This window comes from Protomyctophum bolini (genome assembly GCF_963924005.1).
Source record: "Protomyctophum bolini genome assembly, chromosome: 23".
NCBI classification, from domain to species: Eukaryota; Metazoa; Chordata; class Actinopteri; order Myctophiformes; family Myctophidae; genus Protomyctophum; species Protomyctophum bolini.
Window position 1 is genome coordinate 1,514,611 of NC_137884.1, and position 17,430 is coordinate 1,532,040.

At 44.4% G+C, this 17,430-nt stretch overlaps 2 protein-coding genes across 3 annotated transcripts in view; both read right to left on the minus strand.

Annotated features, from left to right (window-relative positions):
- Nucleotides 1-17,430, minus strand: part of irak3 (interleukin-1 receptor-associated kinase 3) — a 297,236-nt gene that overhangs the window by 270,779 nt on the left and 9,027 nt on the right. Inside the window, exons 13-14 of one of the 2 annotated variants that reach the window (XM_080757702.1) lie at nucleotides 17,024-17,255; nucleotides 14,055-14,191 (exon numbers count right to left, since the gene is read on the minus strand). In XM_080757702.1, the coding sequence (XP_080613828.1) occupies nucleotides 14,067-14,191; nucleotides 17,024-17,255 (357 nt within the window). In that variant the 3' untranslated portion in view covers nucleotides 14,055-14,066. Of the gene's footprint in view, nucleotides 1-12,808; nucleotides 14,192-17,023; nucleotides 17,256-17,430 lie in introns of those variants that run through there. The other variant, XM_080757701.1, reaches the window with a different exon arrangement.
- Nucleotides 59-12,387, minus strand: LOC308311148 (DNA helicase B-like). Its single transcript, XM_080757707.1, has 14 exons — nucleotides 12,058-12,387; nucleotides 10,173-10,547; nucleotides 8,841-9,133; nucleotides 6,912-7,895; nucleotides 6,570-6,741; nucleotides 5,759-5,897; nucleotides 5,303-5,460; nucleotides 4,990-5,074; nucleotides 4,834-4,893; nucleotides 4,253-4,412; nucleotides 3,592-3,735; nucleotides 2,268-2,752; nucleotides 1,562-1,727; nucleotides 59-878 (listed from the first exon to the last, which is right to left on the minus strand). Exons 1-14 carry the CDS (start codon nucleotides 12,263-12,265, stop codon nucleotides 762-764), a joined length of 3,546 nt encoding a protein of 1,181 aa, XP_080613833.1. The 5' UTR covers nucleotides 12,266-12,387; the 3' UTR covers nucleotides 59-761.

Below are 17,430 nucleotides of genomic sequence, written 5' to 3' on the forward strand. Positions count from 1 at the left end.
ATCATTTAGAAAAGTCAAAGGTGCAGTTTTGCTTAAGGAATAATCCCTAGAGATTAACATTAGAGATTAAAAATACATTTTAAAATTGTCAAATGATTGTGTTGTTGTAAATGTTTCATACACTGCACAAAACACTTCACAGGTAAGGGAGTCAGTGGTTAAAAATGGCAGTTCGCCCAAAATAGCCGCCTGATTATCAAACTCTGAAGCTTCCTGAAGTTCACTCAGTGGAGTGGGCAGGGTCTAGTGGTCCATAACTCCACCACTCCCACCATCCAGATATTTTCCGTTAGCCCAGTGGTTTTCAAACCTTTTCATGCCCATTATTTATTTGGGATTTGAGCCACGGACCACAATTTGATGACATTTAGCTTCTAAGAACCGAAACAAATTTGTTGTCGTTGGAGAAGATTTTGTCCACAATTCCATGCTGTTTTAATGTTGGTACCATAAGAGAGATAACCTGGAAAACGTATAAATATAATTTCTTCTACATTGTCTAATTGTGTAGATGATGCTGAGACGGCCCAATGAACGGCCGGCAAAAACGGCACTGAGTTTCCTGACTGAACTTGCTCTGCACATGTCTTAGTCCTATTTAGTCATCTGAATTGTTTAGTTTTAGTCTGTTCTTAGTCGACTAAATATAAAAAACCTTAGTCGTTCAGTCCTAATCATCAACAAAATTAACACTGGTTGTATGGTAGGCATAATGTCTGCAGCGTTGCATTGCCAGAAGGGTGAGTTCAGAATTCAGTTCATCATTCAAACAGTTTCTGTCTTTTTGGGAGCTGTTTTATGTGGCTTTTGGGTGTGTTTCGGGAGAGCTGCTGCAGTGCGCAACAACCCAGCGGTGATGGGCCTGTCTGAAGATCCGTCTGGAACAGATACAAAGAAAAGAGTTTCATTAGTTTCACGAAAGCATCGTTTATTTTGAACAGTGCAGATGCCTTTAGTTAAAAGTTCACTTGTTTAACCAGTATGGCAGTATCCTGTATAAGTTCTCTCTCCTGATAGGATAAAAACTGTATTTTCTTTTTAATAAAGTGCTGGAGAGATGGGGAGAGGCCTGTTACTAAACACTTAGTAGCAATGATTGGCATATGAATATTTATTAACACTTAATGTAACAATTAATATCACTTGCACACCCTTCTCGACCAGTATATTAACAAGTAATTTCATTGTTATTACGAACTGTTTACTGTAACCGTTTAATATGGTTTTTTTTTTAGTTCTGTATATCTGTGTGTCATTCAATGTTTCGATGAGTATGAAGGACCCCAATGTAAACAAGCCAATAGGCTTTCTTGGGACTGCAAATAAATGTTTAAAGTTTTAAACGTAAATATAAAATGGTGTCTTATAAACCCACAAGGGTTGGGCACTTTGTGTGCAGGACACGGAAATAAAACAATCAATCATATTCAAGCAATATTCAGTCATCCTATACCGGTGGTTCTCAAATTGTCTGGGATCCTTGAGGGGTTTTCAAATGGACCTTTACAGGTCTGTAACTCGGAGTCATTGGGATCCTTGAAATTAAAAGCTTTGAGCATACCTTTATCTGCTTGGATGGACTTCCCATCGTCACGTCAGAGAGCTGCCTCTTGTTCCTGGGGGAATCTTGAGACATGGCAGGCCTGACCCGACCCAGCTGTTCGTCATCCACCACACCACTGGCATCCAGGGACAGGGCCCTGAGTGGCCCAGACTGCTTCTCTGTGCTATTCATGGAAATAAATTCCATTAAAATACAAACAACTACATTTCTGTTTGGCTTTCAGGCTTTGCAATTGGTTTTTTTGCCAGGTGCTAACCTGGCTTACAGTCACTAGTGGGGATAGTAGCGACCATAAAGACGACTCTAAACACGACCTAGTCATGATTGGCTGCCTCCTAGCGACCTTACTAGCGATCTAGTTATGATTGGCTGCCTCCTACGCCAATGGAAGTCTGAACGGCATAAAAACCCCATACTCTAAACGCTGCAACGTGGAGCTAGTGGCAACAGCAGCTAATGTTATGAGCTAACTGGAGCTACAGGAAAGCCAGAACAAAACAGTGATTGAACCATCAAAAGAACGTCGACTAAAACAACGGCCGGGAGTTTGTGACAGAGTTAAAAAAATAAATAGGGACAAAAATAAGAAATAATAAAAAATAAGGGGAAAAGATGCACAACTGGCAGTTATGACTCGAGTGTCATTCTTGTTTAAACTGTCTGCAATCAGCGATTATGTAACAATTGTGTCAGACTGGCTTACCTGACAGGGGTCTGTGAGGACAGAGGGGTTGACGGGATGTGGATGAGACCTGTCGCTGTTGACCTCCGGGGTGTGGTGACCGGACTGGAGATGTCTGCCCCTTCGGACCTCCGGGGTGTGGTGACCGGACTGGGGATATCTGCCCCTTCGGACCTCCGGGGTGTGGTGACCGGACTGGGGATATCTGCCCCTTCGGACCTCCGGGGTGTGGTGACCGGACTGGGGATATCTGCCCCTTCGGACCTCCGGGGTGTGGTGACCGGACTGGGGATATCTGCCCCTTCGGCTCTGGACTGAGTCTTCACCAGACACCTCAGTTGTGTCATGCGTGGGATCTCACGTGTCTCGATGGTTGACTTGATGGCTTCTTGCTTGGCTACCACGTACACACGCTTCTGTCCCCTGGTCACAGCCGTGTACATGTGCTTCCAGTTCTCTGGATAGCTGCCTCCCAGCACGAAGACTATGGTCTCATTCTCTGAGCCCTAAGAGGATCGGCACAATAGCATCAGGGAAATGAGGAATCATGAAGTGCGTTCACAAAACTTGCAAGAAATGGCACAGTGGAATGACCATGCAATTATGCAGACCCGTACATGAACCTTTCATTCTGATGCCCTATTTAAAATTTGATATCTTTGTAATTAGAGAAATAAATAAGCAGATATTTTTGTACACCTACAGATCGGAGAAGACCGTGGGCTAACTAATATAATATGGAAGAACTCTTCACTTGCAACTAAAACATATTTATTCGTAACAGGTTGTTTCTGTGTTGTTTCTAAATACGCTTTACCAGGCTGGGTTGCCAACAGGGCCCATACAATTTAGAAGGGAGTCAGAGCCAATCAGAGTGGAATCAGAAAATTTGGAAAATGTGTGTTTTGGTGGGAAATCTAGTCTAGCCGTTCAGACACACGGAATCGGACAGAGGTGGAGGAAAAAATACAGTTCACTCTTTATCTTAAATATAACTGAAAATAGCAAATCTATAAGCTCAAAAACCCAGCCAGTGGCCTTGTGGTTAGTGTCCACCCTGAAACTGGGAGGTCAGGGTTCGATCCCCGGCCGGGTCATACCAAATGGGACCCAATGCCTCCCTGCTTGGCACTCAGCATCAATGGGTTGGATCGAGGTCAAATGAACGAATGATTCCCGAATGGCTGCGGCTGACCGCTCCAAGAGATGGGTCAAATGCGGAGAACAAATTTCACTGTGGTAACGTGTGTCTTTGACGCGTTGTGATCCAAATGACTGAAATCAGTTGTGGCGACTGAGAACTTTAATCCATGTATGTGTGCAATATCAATGGTGTGGGTAGTACCTGGAAAGTGTGGATGGTTCTGGCCCAGGCATGCTTCAGTCTGCACTCTCTCTGCAGTTCCCTGAAGTCGGCTGTGATCACCCGCCCGTCACCATCGTCCAGGGTGAGATACCGCTTCAGAGAGCCTTCACACTTCGTCACATCCTGCCAAACACAGTTCAGTCAGACAAGTCAATTTAGAATATATTTTTATTGAGCATAATTGAGCATAGATATATGAAGCATAGTTTGGCGTCAGGGCTCTGTCTCTAGTCCTTCCCTGTAGTATGAACATTTTAGTTAAGTTACAACAGGGTATTACAGGGAATGGATTAAGAAGACCCCCCCAGGGGGATCTAGAAACAGAGCCTACAGGTTGATGCTGGGGAGGCGGTGGGATTTGCAAAACTTCATGAGCAGCAGCTTAGCAAGTGAGGCAGAGAAGTTTAAATAGCCGCTCTGATCAGGCAAAGAGTGCATGTGACTAGTCAACCTGATCAGATAGGCGTGCTCTTGAGTTGTCTGCCTGAACTAGCTACGCAGGCTGCGCATCATGTATGGTTGAAATTAACGTGTTTGTTTCGTTGCATCCTTGGCCTAAAATTACCAGACACAGTCAACAAAGGACTATCCTATTTCAAGATTACAGATTTAAATTTAATATTAAATACACAATTCAGACCTCCGTGATGGAGAATATCTCTCCGTTACAGAGGCGCACTCGGTCACCGTCTTTCTTCTCAGGGTCTCCCCGTGGATCCTCGTTGTGAATCTGGACGTATCCGTTCCTGCTGCAGCAGACCTTGTCTCCGGGTTGAAACAACAGCTTCTTATTGAGATCTCTGCAGGCAAGGAGAAGTGATCACAGAGAAGAGGACAGGTTGAAACAACGGCTTCTTATTGTGATCTCTGCAAAGCTAGGAGAAGCATGGAATAAAGCGAAATAGAATCTCATGACTGTTTAGCTATTATGACTCTGAATCAGATTTTGCTTTTATGACATTTCTGAGACCATGCATGTTTATTATGGAAGATGCTTCTGAACATGAATGATATTGAGCCAAATTATATTGAACCGAACATGGCAGATCTGCCATTTTCGGTGCGCAATGTGCCTTCATAGAAGACATGCTGGCTTCTATGGAATCCAAATGACTCATTCGTGGCGACTGAGAACTTGAATCCATGGCGAGTGATCACAGAGGAGAGGAAATAGAAGATTGATGTTAAAAGAAGAAGGCATGAGAATATCTAGTCACTCACTTGGTTGGGTGATTGTTGTAATGCTTACAACAAAGTTCATTGATCAGTTCAACAGCTGACCTGTGAAAATAAAATAATATAAGATATCATAATGACATAATAAATATGTCATTAAATGTTGCTTTTCATTTTTCGATTCTTTGATGATGTCTTTACCTTTTGAAAGCAATGAACTGTGAGGTGCCATCGTTCTTCAAGCCAGGTGCCGAGTCTATCAGTAATTTGACAGCAATCTGTAAGTCTAAAAACAAATATCCTGTACTTTTAAATGTACGATACAGTACTTGTAATCTGTCTACCATAAACTTGCTTCTTTAGAGTTCGAATCTATGTTACCCATCTATGTCACCATTTTATTTTTGATACATATTATTCTGATATAAAATCTTGTATCACTCCAAAATGCATTTCAGTGAAATCAAACTGATTTAGCTATTATATGTCCGAGAATAATACCATGCGTACTCACCATCGTCTGACTGCTGGCTGGTTGTCGGTAGACGTATATGGATAAATCTTTTGTCAGCCGATGCCATCTTGGGGCCGTGGGGGCCCTTCAGATCCACTATAGCATCAAACTCCAGCTGACTGTACGTTTTGTTCGTGTTCATCCCCATGCATGCGATTCTGGAATTCATGAAGTTTGTCATTAGTAAATGAATGCTGATCAAAGCAGCCTTCTTGTTTCAAAACATTCAAAAAGACTATATATTGGAGAGGTTGTTTTATAATAATAATAATTATTATTATTATCATTATTGTGTTTCTAATGAATAATGACACTCTTAATCATTTTTTATTTTAACCTGAGACAGATTTGACACTGCACTGGCTTTGACACTGCACTACTTAACACTCCATAAATAGTTCTATAAGTACATGTGGCGGAAAAATTAAGAAAACAGGGATTAAGAAGTATATTTACAGTGCAGCGTTTCTAACAATGAGCTCCGACTCGGCGCGGTGGTTGGTCCTCAACTCGATGGCGCATGAGGGGAGCAGACTTTGGAACAGGTCACACAGGGTGTTGCCAGGCTCGATGCTAGGCAGCTGTCTGACATCACCTGCAAGAAGTAACGCAATAGGGGTTCGCATGTTGTCAGCGTGGCCCGTCAAATGTATATATAATAATAAACTAAACATACATATGTATGCATGCATATTTAACACCCATCAAAGCACTGAACTGAACGAAAAACCCCAGCCCCAGTCAATTTAAGACAAGATGAAAAGAAGGGGAAAAGAAGAGAAGCACTGTTTGAATCTTCCTGTTAGAACAGTCTGGGGGGATTCCAGGAGGTCCCCAGCTAAATGATGGAGAGTTGGTAACCAAATGGACCCTTAACTCTTGAGTGTAAAATTCAAATATTACACTTTTAGTATACACACTACAGTTAACAAATTAGGAAGTCTTCACAATTAGAGAATGTAGAAGAATTGTTATTTTTCTCAACATTTTCCTGTTATTTCTCCTATGGTACCAACATCGATACAGCATGGAAATGTGGACATATTCTTTAGTTTGGGGTCTAAGAGGCTAAATCTCATCAAATGGTGGTCAGTGACTCAAAATGCTGAATAAATAATGGGCCTTGATATGAAAAGGGTTCAAATGAAAACCAATGTGTTAGAAGTTAGAACATTAAACTTTATGTATTTCTTGAAATGTCTGCCTACTGTATATGATCACATGCCCAAATTGAGGGAGTAGAAGAGGATGTGTGTGCGGGCCTCACCCAGGAAGATGAACTTCTTGAGCTGGGCGTATTCGGTGAGCAAGCGGAGAACGTCGTACAGGAGCTGAACGCACACCAGGCTGCCCTCGTCCACCACCAGCACACGCACTGACTTGAACCTCCAGTTCTTGGGGTCTCCATTTTTCTTTGTGACCTGGAAGCTCATCATCACCTTGAAGCATGCGTGTGATGACGAACACATTCAGTTTCCAACAAAAAAGAGACCCCAAAACGTATGACAAACATATTTAGTATAGTACAGCCGAAAACAGGAGCGGGTCCTTGGAAAAGTACTATAGAGTGTGAAGTTAGGTTACTTTAAAATGCTCACCAGACCCATACCTGATGCAGAGTGTATGCAGTGAAGCAGGTCTTCTTGGTCAGCAGCGAGGCAGCTCTACCCGTAGGGGCAGTCAACAGAATCTCGTTTTCACCGTGGACCAATTTCTTCCCCTCCTCCTCCACCATCTCCTGGACCTCTCCTTCTAAACGGGAGAGCGACCCCTGGGCTTCGCCGGCGGTGTCATTCTCAAAGTCGGCGCAGGCCTGGTCGATCTCCTCCGTCAGCTGCGACAAGGCCGCTTTGAGCACCTCCGTGACCACCGTGGTCTTCCCACACCCGCCCTTTCCGCTGATCACGGTCACCGCGTTGGCGCAGATCATCTCTGCCGCTCGCACCTGGTCTTCATCCAGCTCTATCGGGGGGAGGCTGGGCTCCGATTTGGCCGAAGTCGTCTTTTTGTCGCGAGGCAGCGCGGCCGATAGGGGATTACCATCTAATTTTCCACTTTCAGCACGCCGGTCCGCCGCCGCACGCTCCGCATTCAAAGCCTGCCTTTTCAACGCACGCCGCTCTACGGCTGCCGCGCGCAGCACTTCTCTAGCGTTCAGGGGGATCTTCCACGGCTCGCCCTCCACCAGGCTGCGCAGGCACCGAGCGATGCCCGTCTCGTAGCGGTGGAAGTTCTCCAGCACCACCTTCCCCTGGTCACGTGCGACCACGCCAATTTCCGTGAGGAACTGAACGGCCTCACATGTCGCCTCGTCTGCCATTCTAGGTCTCAGCTTGTCACACAGGGTCGGTATGACCTTTGTGAAGCGACCTGGAGGTGGTGTGTAGAGCTCGTGAGAGCTCAGCAGAGCTCTACATGGAGCTCTACTGAGCTCCATGTAGGTACTGCCTGTGCCTTTGCAATGTTTCTTCAGGGTGTCGTAGACCCGCAGGGCGTTGCGTTGTAGAAGGGGGATGTCGTCCAGTAGGTCGCAGTCGATGAAGGCCTGGAGCTGGGCCTCGCAGCGCGCGAGCTGCAGTTCCTTATTCATCACCTCAAGAGAAGAGAAGCAGAAACAGAGGATGATGCCTGATTACAAACACATATTTCCACTCTCATCGATAATCAATAATAGAGTTCAATTGCATCTTAAAGGTCCTTTCAGACGGGGAGCGACTGTCGCGCCTGGTAATTCATTTTCAATGAGAGGCGTTCATTTTGCACAAATTTCATGATATAGGCTATATGTTCAAATGTTCAACTATACATTGTGGTCACCGTGCTTAATTTGTTTGACTGCAAGTCAAGTACCTGGCTCGGCTAGGTGTGATAGGAAATTTAGCATACTATTGTCTCAACGAGAGGCCACTTGATTAAAGTTTCGGACGCCACTCTGTATGCATTTCTATGCCATTCGTACGTATGTAAAAGTTTCAACCCCCTCCCAGAACTCAACTGTTTGATGTAAAACTGGATATAATGTGATGTTGTAAAAGGTTTGAGGAAGTCTGGCTTGGCAGGCTGACCACGGTCAGTCTGTTCAACTGTTGTGGGCTCCCGTGGCACACAGCATGGGCCACGGGGAAGCTCTGCTGCTTTTGTTGCAATAAATGGTCAACTCTACACTTCAGTTCACCTCTCTGCCTGGTTTTCTTCAACTGATCGTCCGGTGCTTTTGATTACAGTCTGCAGCCTTTTCGTCTCTAGTAGGTTTAATTAGCTAGTGTAAAGATGGAAAATACACCACACACGCACAATGTATCGTGTGTGTCATTTGTCATTCAAATAAAAACATTTACAAGCTCACAACGCATCGCACTGCGCCATGTTGTGAGCTTGTAGCCTACATCAGCTATTTTTGAAAAACAAATAGAAACCTATCAAATAGAAACCTTAATCAAATCTTTCCAAACTGATCGGTAATCAGTGGTCTAGGACGGTACGACTCTCTTAAATCGGGATCGGTCAAGGTCTACCACTAACACAAATGGAGACTTACATATTTAAATCCCAGCTTCCAAACATCACCAGTTCTTAAGATCTGCTCCAGTTGGTTCAGCAAGCTCAGATCCTCTTCTTGCGAAACTGTATCCATCTCCTGTCCATTCCCGTTCTGTGCGGCCGGGCTGGCTGCCGTAGCTTGTGTGGAGGGAGTGGCTGGTTGTGGGTGGCTTGCTTTCACCCTGGGCTTGCCCTTTGTAAGCAGTTCAAGAAAATGCCCAGGCAACAGTGTCGGCAGGTACGTCATCACTAAAGGATAGAGTGGAGCTGCGTGCACTTGCATCCCTGCAGCTGTGATGCAACAGAATGAGTAGGAAAAACGTGAATTTAATAATAATAATGTTTTGAAATCGTTTGAAATAGGGACACTCGATTGAAAGAAAAATAATAATAAACAGTGGGTGCAGGGAACCCCAGGGTTTGATTTGTTTATCTCAAACCAAGGACTACAATGGAAATAAGAGGGCACGATTCACAATGCTGCTCGTAAAAGGAGGATGAGAACACTGTTCTAACAGGAAGATTTAAACAGTGCTTCTCTTCTTTGGTCTTTTCCCCTCTTGATTTCTCTTCATCTTGTCTTAAAGGAGGGTGTATTTGCTCTAAGCGGTGAAGTTGGTCAATAGCAGTTAAACCCTGTAGATAAATAAAACAGTGGCACACTGCTCTGAAATTTTAAAGATGGAGTGCCACCATTTTTTCCGCCCTAAAACATGATCATCAGGTATTATTACAATATAAGGAGGAAGAACTTTTTCCAAAAAGTGTACAGTATTTGTTAAAATCATGCTTTTATGTGGACACGTCCACCAGTTCATTAAGTATGCCTGGTTTGCCTGGTGGGTGGTGATGGGTGGTGATCCACCTGAACTGAAGCCGCAACCCACAGCTTTAGTTGTATGATAAAGGGGGAGGGGCTGATAGTGTGGTGTCACTATATTACTGTTTACTTCATTGGCCCGTTTGATTGTCAAGGGTTCAGCCTCCAGGAAGAAACCCTAAATACAAAGTCAATACACCATTGCACATAAAAACAACTCCAGGGTGTCTAATGAAGTACGGTCACCTCATAGACACATGAAAAACTGGAAAAATACAAAAATTGTGGCACTCCATTTTTAACAAAATCGGTTGGAAATAAAGTTATTATTATTATAAATCTTCTCTTAAGGGTTCCCTGGCACAAAATCGTTCCAAAACAGGGGTCCACAGCCACAATACCTGCACATACGAATGTGGGGGGGGTCCTTGACATTAAAATGTTTTAGAACCAGTGACCACTGAGGACTCGCAGGAGACATGGTCACTAACTAACTTGCCGCCAACATACCTGAGTGTGTGACCCTGCCTCTGAGGCCCTGTGATGCTCCGACATTGCCCCCTTGCTCAAATTCACCAAGGACTTCCATCAGGTTGAAGAAGGTCACGTCTCTGTGTCGCGGCAGCCACTCAAAGAACTGGGCGACATGCTCTGGCGTGTCGACGCCACTCGCACTGCATGCCGTTAGGAAAAGGGACACCATGGAGCGCCAGCCTTCCCTGTCCAGGTCAGATCGTAGTTTGTAGGAGGGATATCGCCGGACATTTAGCTTGCCCTGCCATGATCGCCGTGCGATGCAGGTGACCTCCCACCATGGACTCTGCAGCGCAAACTGTCCCGACACTTTGTGCCTGAGCCTCTGACCAGATATGTCCTGGAAATTAACTGGAAGAGGTTTGTGTGTGTGTGGAGGGGGGGGGGGGGGGGGGAGGGATGAGCAGACATGTAACATTTTAAATATGGCTGAAACTACTGTATGGATTATTTTCTTACTGATTATTGTAACGATTTTTTTTTTTGTTAATACCGGTAATTGAAGAATATTTTTTTCTTATAGGATATGTTTTAGGATCAATCAATCCAAAGCATCCGAATCTTGAGTAGGACATGCAAGTGCACAATTTTTTCCTTTCTTTATTTTGCATAGGCAATAATGTAATATAGCCGTTATGACATGCCCAAAATAGGGATGCCAGGATATAGTAGCCTATATAGTCTCTCAAGACAGACTGTTGCCTTGCGGGGTCGCTGTTTCCCCGAATATTTGACGATGGGATGGGACATTATACTATATATATGGGGGCTCCACCGGGACCGGGCGCGTTGCGTCTCAAAAATAAAAAACGAACCGGGCAATTTTAATGCAGTAGAGGTTTTTGTATAAACGGCCTTCCATAGTGGAGCCACCATTGATTAAAAAGGATTCCCTGACGATGACGGAGACGCGCCCGGTGGAGCCAAGGATGGGACAGACAGCCACTCAGCCAGGCAAGCGCTTCTCTCAATTGAATAGCCTATACAAAGTATCCGATAATCCCGATTACTTAAAATAAATACATTTGCACTTCACACCTCACCTCACCTCCAGCGCGAGTTAAGGTGTCTAGTAGCCTACTTTGTGGGCCTTTGCCCACAAAGTCTAGACAAAGACTTAGTCCCGATAGAAGCCTAGGTATAGAAGACGTTGATTGATTGATTGAATTAAGCCTATTTATTAACAGTTTGCAGAATTACAGTAGGCTACATGTCAAGCACAACTCCATACAACATTCATTGTCCCATTTCCAAGTACAAAAGTAGCTATTGGCATAATATGCCGATAGTCGATCCTGAGTGTTCATTGTCCCATTTTCAAAATGTAACAATCTTTTGAAAATAGCAGATCTGCAAGCTCATGTCGTGATGCAAAAAGCTTGTTGTAGAATGTAGGCTATAGATCGTCTATTTTCAAATAGCCGAAATATAGAGAGAGAGCTTTAGGTTATTGGTTAATAATAAAATCGAAATCTAAAAGGTAGGCCTAACTAGTATTAAAGTTTTCAAATAATGTGGAGTATTAAAAGTAAAATATGTAGGCCTACAGATGTAGTGGAGTAGATCTATAGCCTAAGATTTAGACTCGTAGATGTATTCTACGAGAGTCTCTTAGGCAGGAAAAGAAATATGGAAATATAATAAAATAAAAACTTGTACTTGAGTATGGTTCATATAGTTACATTACACCTAGGCTATAGTAGCTCTGGACCTTTGGTCCATAGTAGGCCTAGCTCTAATGCCGTCGCGGCAACGGCATTAGAGCTATGGATCAGAGCTACATTGCATCACTTGACTTTACTGTTTGCCCACAAAGATTGAGGGGGGGCAAACAAACACATCATCATCACCAACATCATACCTTCATCACGCGAAGGAACAGACGCCCGAAGCATGTGTCCACCAGCCAGTATCTCACTCATGTCCAGGAACTCCGGCTGGTTCTCCTCCTCGTCATCCTCCTCGTCTCCGTCCCCAGCAACCACAGTCACAGCTGTCGTTTCGGGGGGTAAAATGTAACCGACCAGCTTGATATCCCCTCCGGCTCCAGGAGTCCCCAAAAGAGGCATGTTGTTATTAAAGATCTCGGTGCTGCTGTGCCACTCCGCGCCAGCGCGCCCGAACAAGCCGGCGTTTGTTTTGGTTAGTTAGCCTACTTCGTAGTTGTACTTTCGTAGCCTACTTGATTTCTTTGCCACAGATGTTTTGGTCTCAGGGTGTTGTTATTTAAAGGGTCGTTCCTTTTTAGAGGGGGTTGCCCGGTTGGGGGGTTCAACACACAAGCTCCTCCTTTGTGACTCACTCCACATGAGCACTTGTATGCAAAGCGTGGGAAATAAGGCAGAATGTTTTGTTAGTGTAAAAAAAGAAAAGAAAAAAGGAATAACAACAAAACAAACCTGTTTCTTGTACACAATGCAATATTGAAGCAATGATAGGGTGTGTCCTGTAAATCCAAGTGGGCTGGGCACCTTTGGTGCATGACACAAAAATAAAGAAATCTAATCTAATCTAATCTATGTAGGCTGATTGATTGATGGATATATTTATCAAAAGCAGAATTACAGTACATTTCAAGCACAACTCAATACAAAAACTGAATCAAGGCAGAATTAAATGCTGCTATAAGACTTTAATTCATCGATAGAAAGCATCAGGTTAGAAAATGTAATTTATTTATCAATTTCAAGATACTAATCGATTATAAACAGGTCAATATAAAAAAGGGTTTAAAAAAAAACAAGAGCCTACTAAACTACAATACTACAAATACCTAGCCATATAACAAAATACATACATAAATGGATGCGCCTGGGACGTATCCTCAGTGATGTATCCCAACTTAAGGTCATCAGGGTTTCGGGTCTCGCAACATCATACCCCCCCCTCAGGTGACCCAGCCGGGAGTGATCAAGTCCCGACTTACGTCCCAGTAGCTACCCTCGATAAGTCCCATTAGGGAAAAACCAGGGCCACACAATCCATTCCTCCTGAACTACTCTGCCGGGACTGGGAGGTACCATTCTGGCACATGGAAGGACTAGGCTCTGTGGGTTGACACCTGTCCGGGCCCCTCCTACGTCTCACCAGGTCCACTCCTGCTCTCACCAGGTCAGGCCCTGTGCGTTGCACCAGACTCCCAGCACCAGGCACTTTATTCAGGAATGGTGGATTCTCAAGCCGCAACGGTTCCGCAGGCTCCACCTTGCCCTTGGTGGTGCCGCAGGCTCCGCTTGAGGCTTGCATGGCCCTCCTAAAGGCCTCACCGTGGGTTTGTTGGGCTTCTTCCTCATGGAAGACACAGGCTGGGGCGCTAACCCATACTGCTCCCGGGTGCCGTCTAATTTCCGGCTGCCACCCGTCTCTCCGGTGGTCACCAGACTATTCCTATGAGTCACTATAAATAGAAGAACTATAACAAAATACATACATAAATGGATGCGCCTGGGACGTATCCTCAGTGATGTATCCCAAAGGTGTCCTTGCTGACAGGGGGAGGCAGAGCCCAATATACCTTATATTCAAAGTTAAACCCTATTAATGGGCATACAATCTACATGTATTTTAAGTCATATCACCAAGTACTAAGGCCGGAAATACCCTATACTTATTAGATTGAAAATCTGAAGACATGATCATTGACATTTAGCATATTCTCAGTCAACAAGTGTTAGTAAACTATAACGCATTCAATGCATTCATTGCCGTATTAGAATGAGATATGTTCCAAAAATATTAAGAGTGAAAACATCAGTGATAGCACGTACTGTAGCAGTTTGCATCTGCTATTGTCAATATGTTTTGACATGTATGTACTAGTGGAAAGTATCCAAAAATAGAAATATACAAGTAAAGTACTCAAAACCATTATCATCGTGTCATAGACAGAAGCTCCTCTGTTTTGATTAAGCCCTTGTTGTAGAGATCAAATTTGTTCCTCATTCTCTCCTTCGCTGGGTTCTCTACAATGCCGTGAGAAGGGTAGCCGATGTCATCTGAAACAAGGGAAAGGAAACACCACGACTGAGACAAACGTCCATGTGATTGCGTGCGATTAAAATACATTTTAGCCCGCCCCCAAAACCCACATTGAAGGAATAAATAACAACTCAAGACATACTTCTACACTCTTGCTTTTAGTCGAGCTTTTAAAATTCTTGTTGTTATACCTTTCTTTTTTTTCCTCTCGATTGCTCTGTAAATCACTTTGAGCTGCATTATGTGTCATGAAAGGTGCTACTGTATTCAAATAAAGTTTTATAATAATAATAATAATAACTAGAAACGAAATTTTACTGGGTGCCTGCACGCTGCAGCTCGCCAAGTCTGTGCAGCATTTGAGCCACGGAACCACCATTTGATGACACTGTGAATTTCACACGATTGAATACATTTCAAGTAGTGCTCCATACTGTACGTTTTAAGAATATTTGGCTAGTTGTACTTTATTTTGTTATTTGGATTTAAAAGGACTTTGCTAATTCACACTAATTAGAAGAAAATATGCAATTTCCTCCACGGGCCTAGAGCATTTAGCTGTGGAGAGGATGTGGTACACTTTGAAATGTAAAGCCTGCATGGCAACTGCAAGACAACAGCACCACACCTTAAATCTCTATATCTATACAGGTTGTTACATCATTGAATGCTACCAATATCTGAATAAAATGCTACAACGCAATAACATTCTGGGTTATTTCCATAGCACGGTTTATGAAGATATAATGAATATGATTAAATGTGCATCAGACAACCAACAAATGTATTACAAAAGATTTATTATTTATAAACCAGCAGTACTAACTATACAGTTTAGGTCCTCGTAGGATAGAAAAACAGCGGTATAAAAGGTCCTAGGTAGGATAGGCATTATTAGGCACCCTCCCTGGAGATGTGCTCTTGAGCAAGGCACTGCACCTGCCATTGCTCATTTAGTTTCACATCAACCCAAGATCCTCGGAGAGGAATGGGTCGGTTTCTCGTAGAATGAATATCAGTTTTAAAATTGCAGGGGTTCCTTTGCTCCTCACTGTGTCTATGACAAGACGTGCCTTTTCATGGATCACTTTCTTCGCACAGGCTTCATCATACTCTTCTTTGATTATCACCCCCTTCTCAAACAGTTTGTCCAGGATCTGGTTGAGAATGGGATGTGACATGCTGTTGATGAAGCTGCTGCGCACAGACAGCAGTTTGTCTGTCGCTGCATGACTTGGCGTGTGCTGAACATGTTGAAAGGTTGAAAGGTTTACATAACATTCCCATGCACATTTGGAGCTATTACTGCTGCTTAGAAGCAGCCTAACGTGGCTTAAACGTCGCTCTAAATTAATGACAAATGTCGGGACGTAATTGTGATAGGAACATTCGTCAACTTCAAATACGGCTCTAACTGGTTCAATTATAATGGAATCATCTTCAGGTGAAGTGGAGAGTGTATATTCTTGATTTGGGACTAGTTTACAGGGAGGCTTTTCAATGTAAATCTCTTCTCCAACTAGCTCCCTCCTTTTGTTCTTCACTTCGTCCAGCACGACGTTCCGAGGCAGCAGTAACACTTTCAGAGTTGAACTGGGATGATCATGGTCAATCGGTGGTTTATAAAACACTGGCACCAATACCTGGACAGGACTGGGCCCATACAGCATCTCCATGAGGATACCAAATAAAGACAACCCAGTTACATCTATGATAACATGAGTTTCTGTGATCACATCACACAGGGTTTGATCAGCTCAAAGCCATCATCATCCACCACATGGACAACAGACAAGGACTTGCCTGCTCCACCCGTGGAGAGGATCTCACAGTGTGGAATGTGTAGCTGACACACAGACCCCTGAGAAGCTTTGATGTCAAACAGTGGTCCCGCAGGCTTCTTACTCAGCTGGTATAGAAGCCCCCGGCCCCAGGGGACTGTCTTGTAAGTCACCTCTCCATCTTTCTCCATCTTAAACGCCAGGCCGGTCACGCTGCATCGGAACAGCCCTGCGTGGGTGCAGTGGAACCTGTAGCTTTCCTTGTTTTCCACAACAATGATATATCAGGTGTGAATGTCTGCGTTTTGTCCGGTAGTGTAACATCATTTACACTGTGGGAGCGTTCTGCTCTGAAACCTGTCTTGTTCTCTAAACATGGGATTTGGATCAGTGAGGGTAAGCTGTGAGAACGAGGCAGAGAGGCGGATTCTTCCGTCCTCAAACCACTGAAGGACAAACTTAGATCAGTTTCATCTTGGAGCTCCAGAGAGGACAGCGATTCTGTAACACAATGTTCTTCCATCTCACCATGCATATAGGAATAGTTCGGATAGTTCCTTATAGAGAAAATCAAGGACATCAATTAAACAAATATTAAACCAAGACCTTTCCACAAAGCCAGCTCTTAAAAATTGAACATCCTTGCCAACTGAGTGCTGGGTGATTCCTGACCTGAGATGATTGTATACCCCCCACACGCACCCCCACCCAGACACGGGCTGCCAGTTCTGACCATCTGGGTAGGGTTGCTCAGTGCATGCACTCGGCACACCCGGTGCGCAGCGCACTGGATCTTCGTACTCTCATTAACTACTGACGTGGCCTCATTAGGCCCACTGGCAGAGCCTGGCCAGAGCCTTTTGTGGTGTTTCTGGACAACAGTGTATGCCACAGACTCGAGGCCAGGCACTGCACTCCCTGCGGGGGTGTGGAACATGTGTGTCGAATTTGAAGTCGGCGGGGCGAAGTGTTCTCGAGTTACGTGCATTACACACACCCACCCACGCACTCACTCACGCAGACAGAGACGTGGCACATTTATAATAGTTAGATGAAAACCAAACTCACCGTGAGGTGTGTGGTGGGACTGGTCAGGAGTGAAGCCGTTGGCCATGCAGTCGTCACATCCAACCCCGGCCGCCTCCACAGCACAGCTGCACTGCACGGGCCAGCTGTTGTAGAGGTCCACTACTGGCTCCTCCTCCCCGGAGAGCGGTCCGCTCTCCGACTCCTGAGATGGCCGTCCAGGCTTCCCCACACTCGAGTCACGAGTGCTTGAATCGCAGCTCAGGTAGGTAACCTCAAGTGGTGGACAAAAACAAAAAAAAAAAATATATATTATATAACATATACATATATCTCCAGTAAATGCCACCAAGTGAATTTCTGCAAGGACTAATAAAGAATCTATCTATTTCAGTGGCGAGTGGTTCCCAAACTGGGGGTCGGACCAAATGACTTTGGAGGGGGACCCC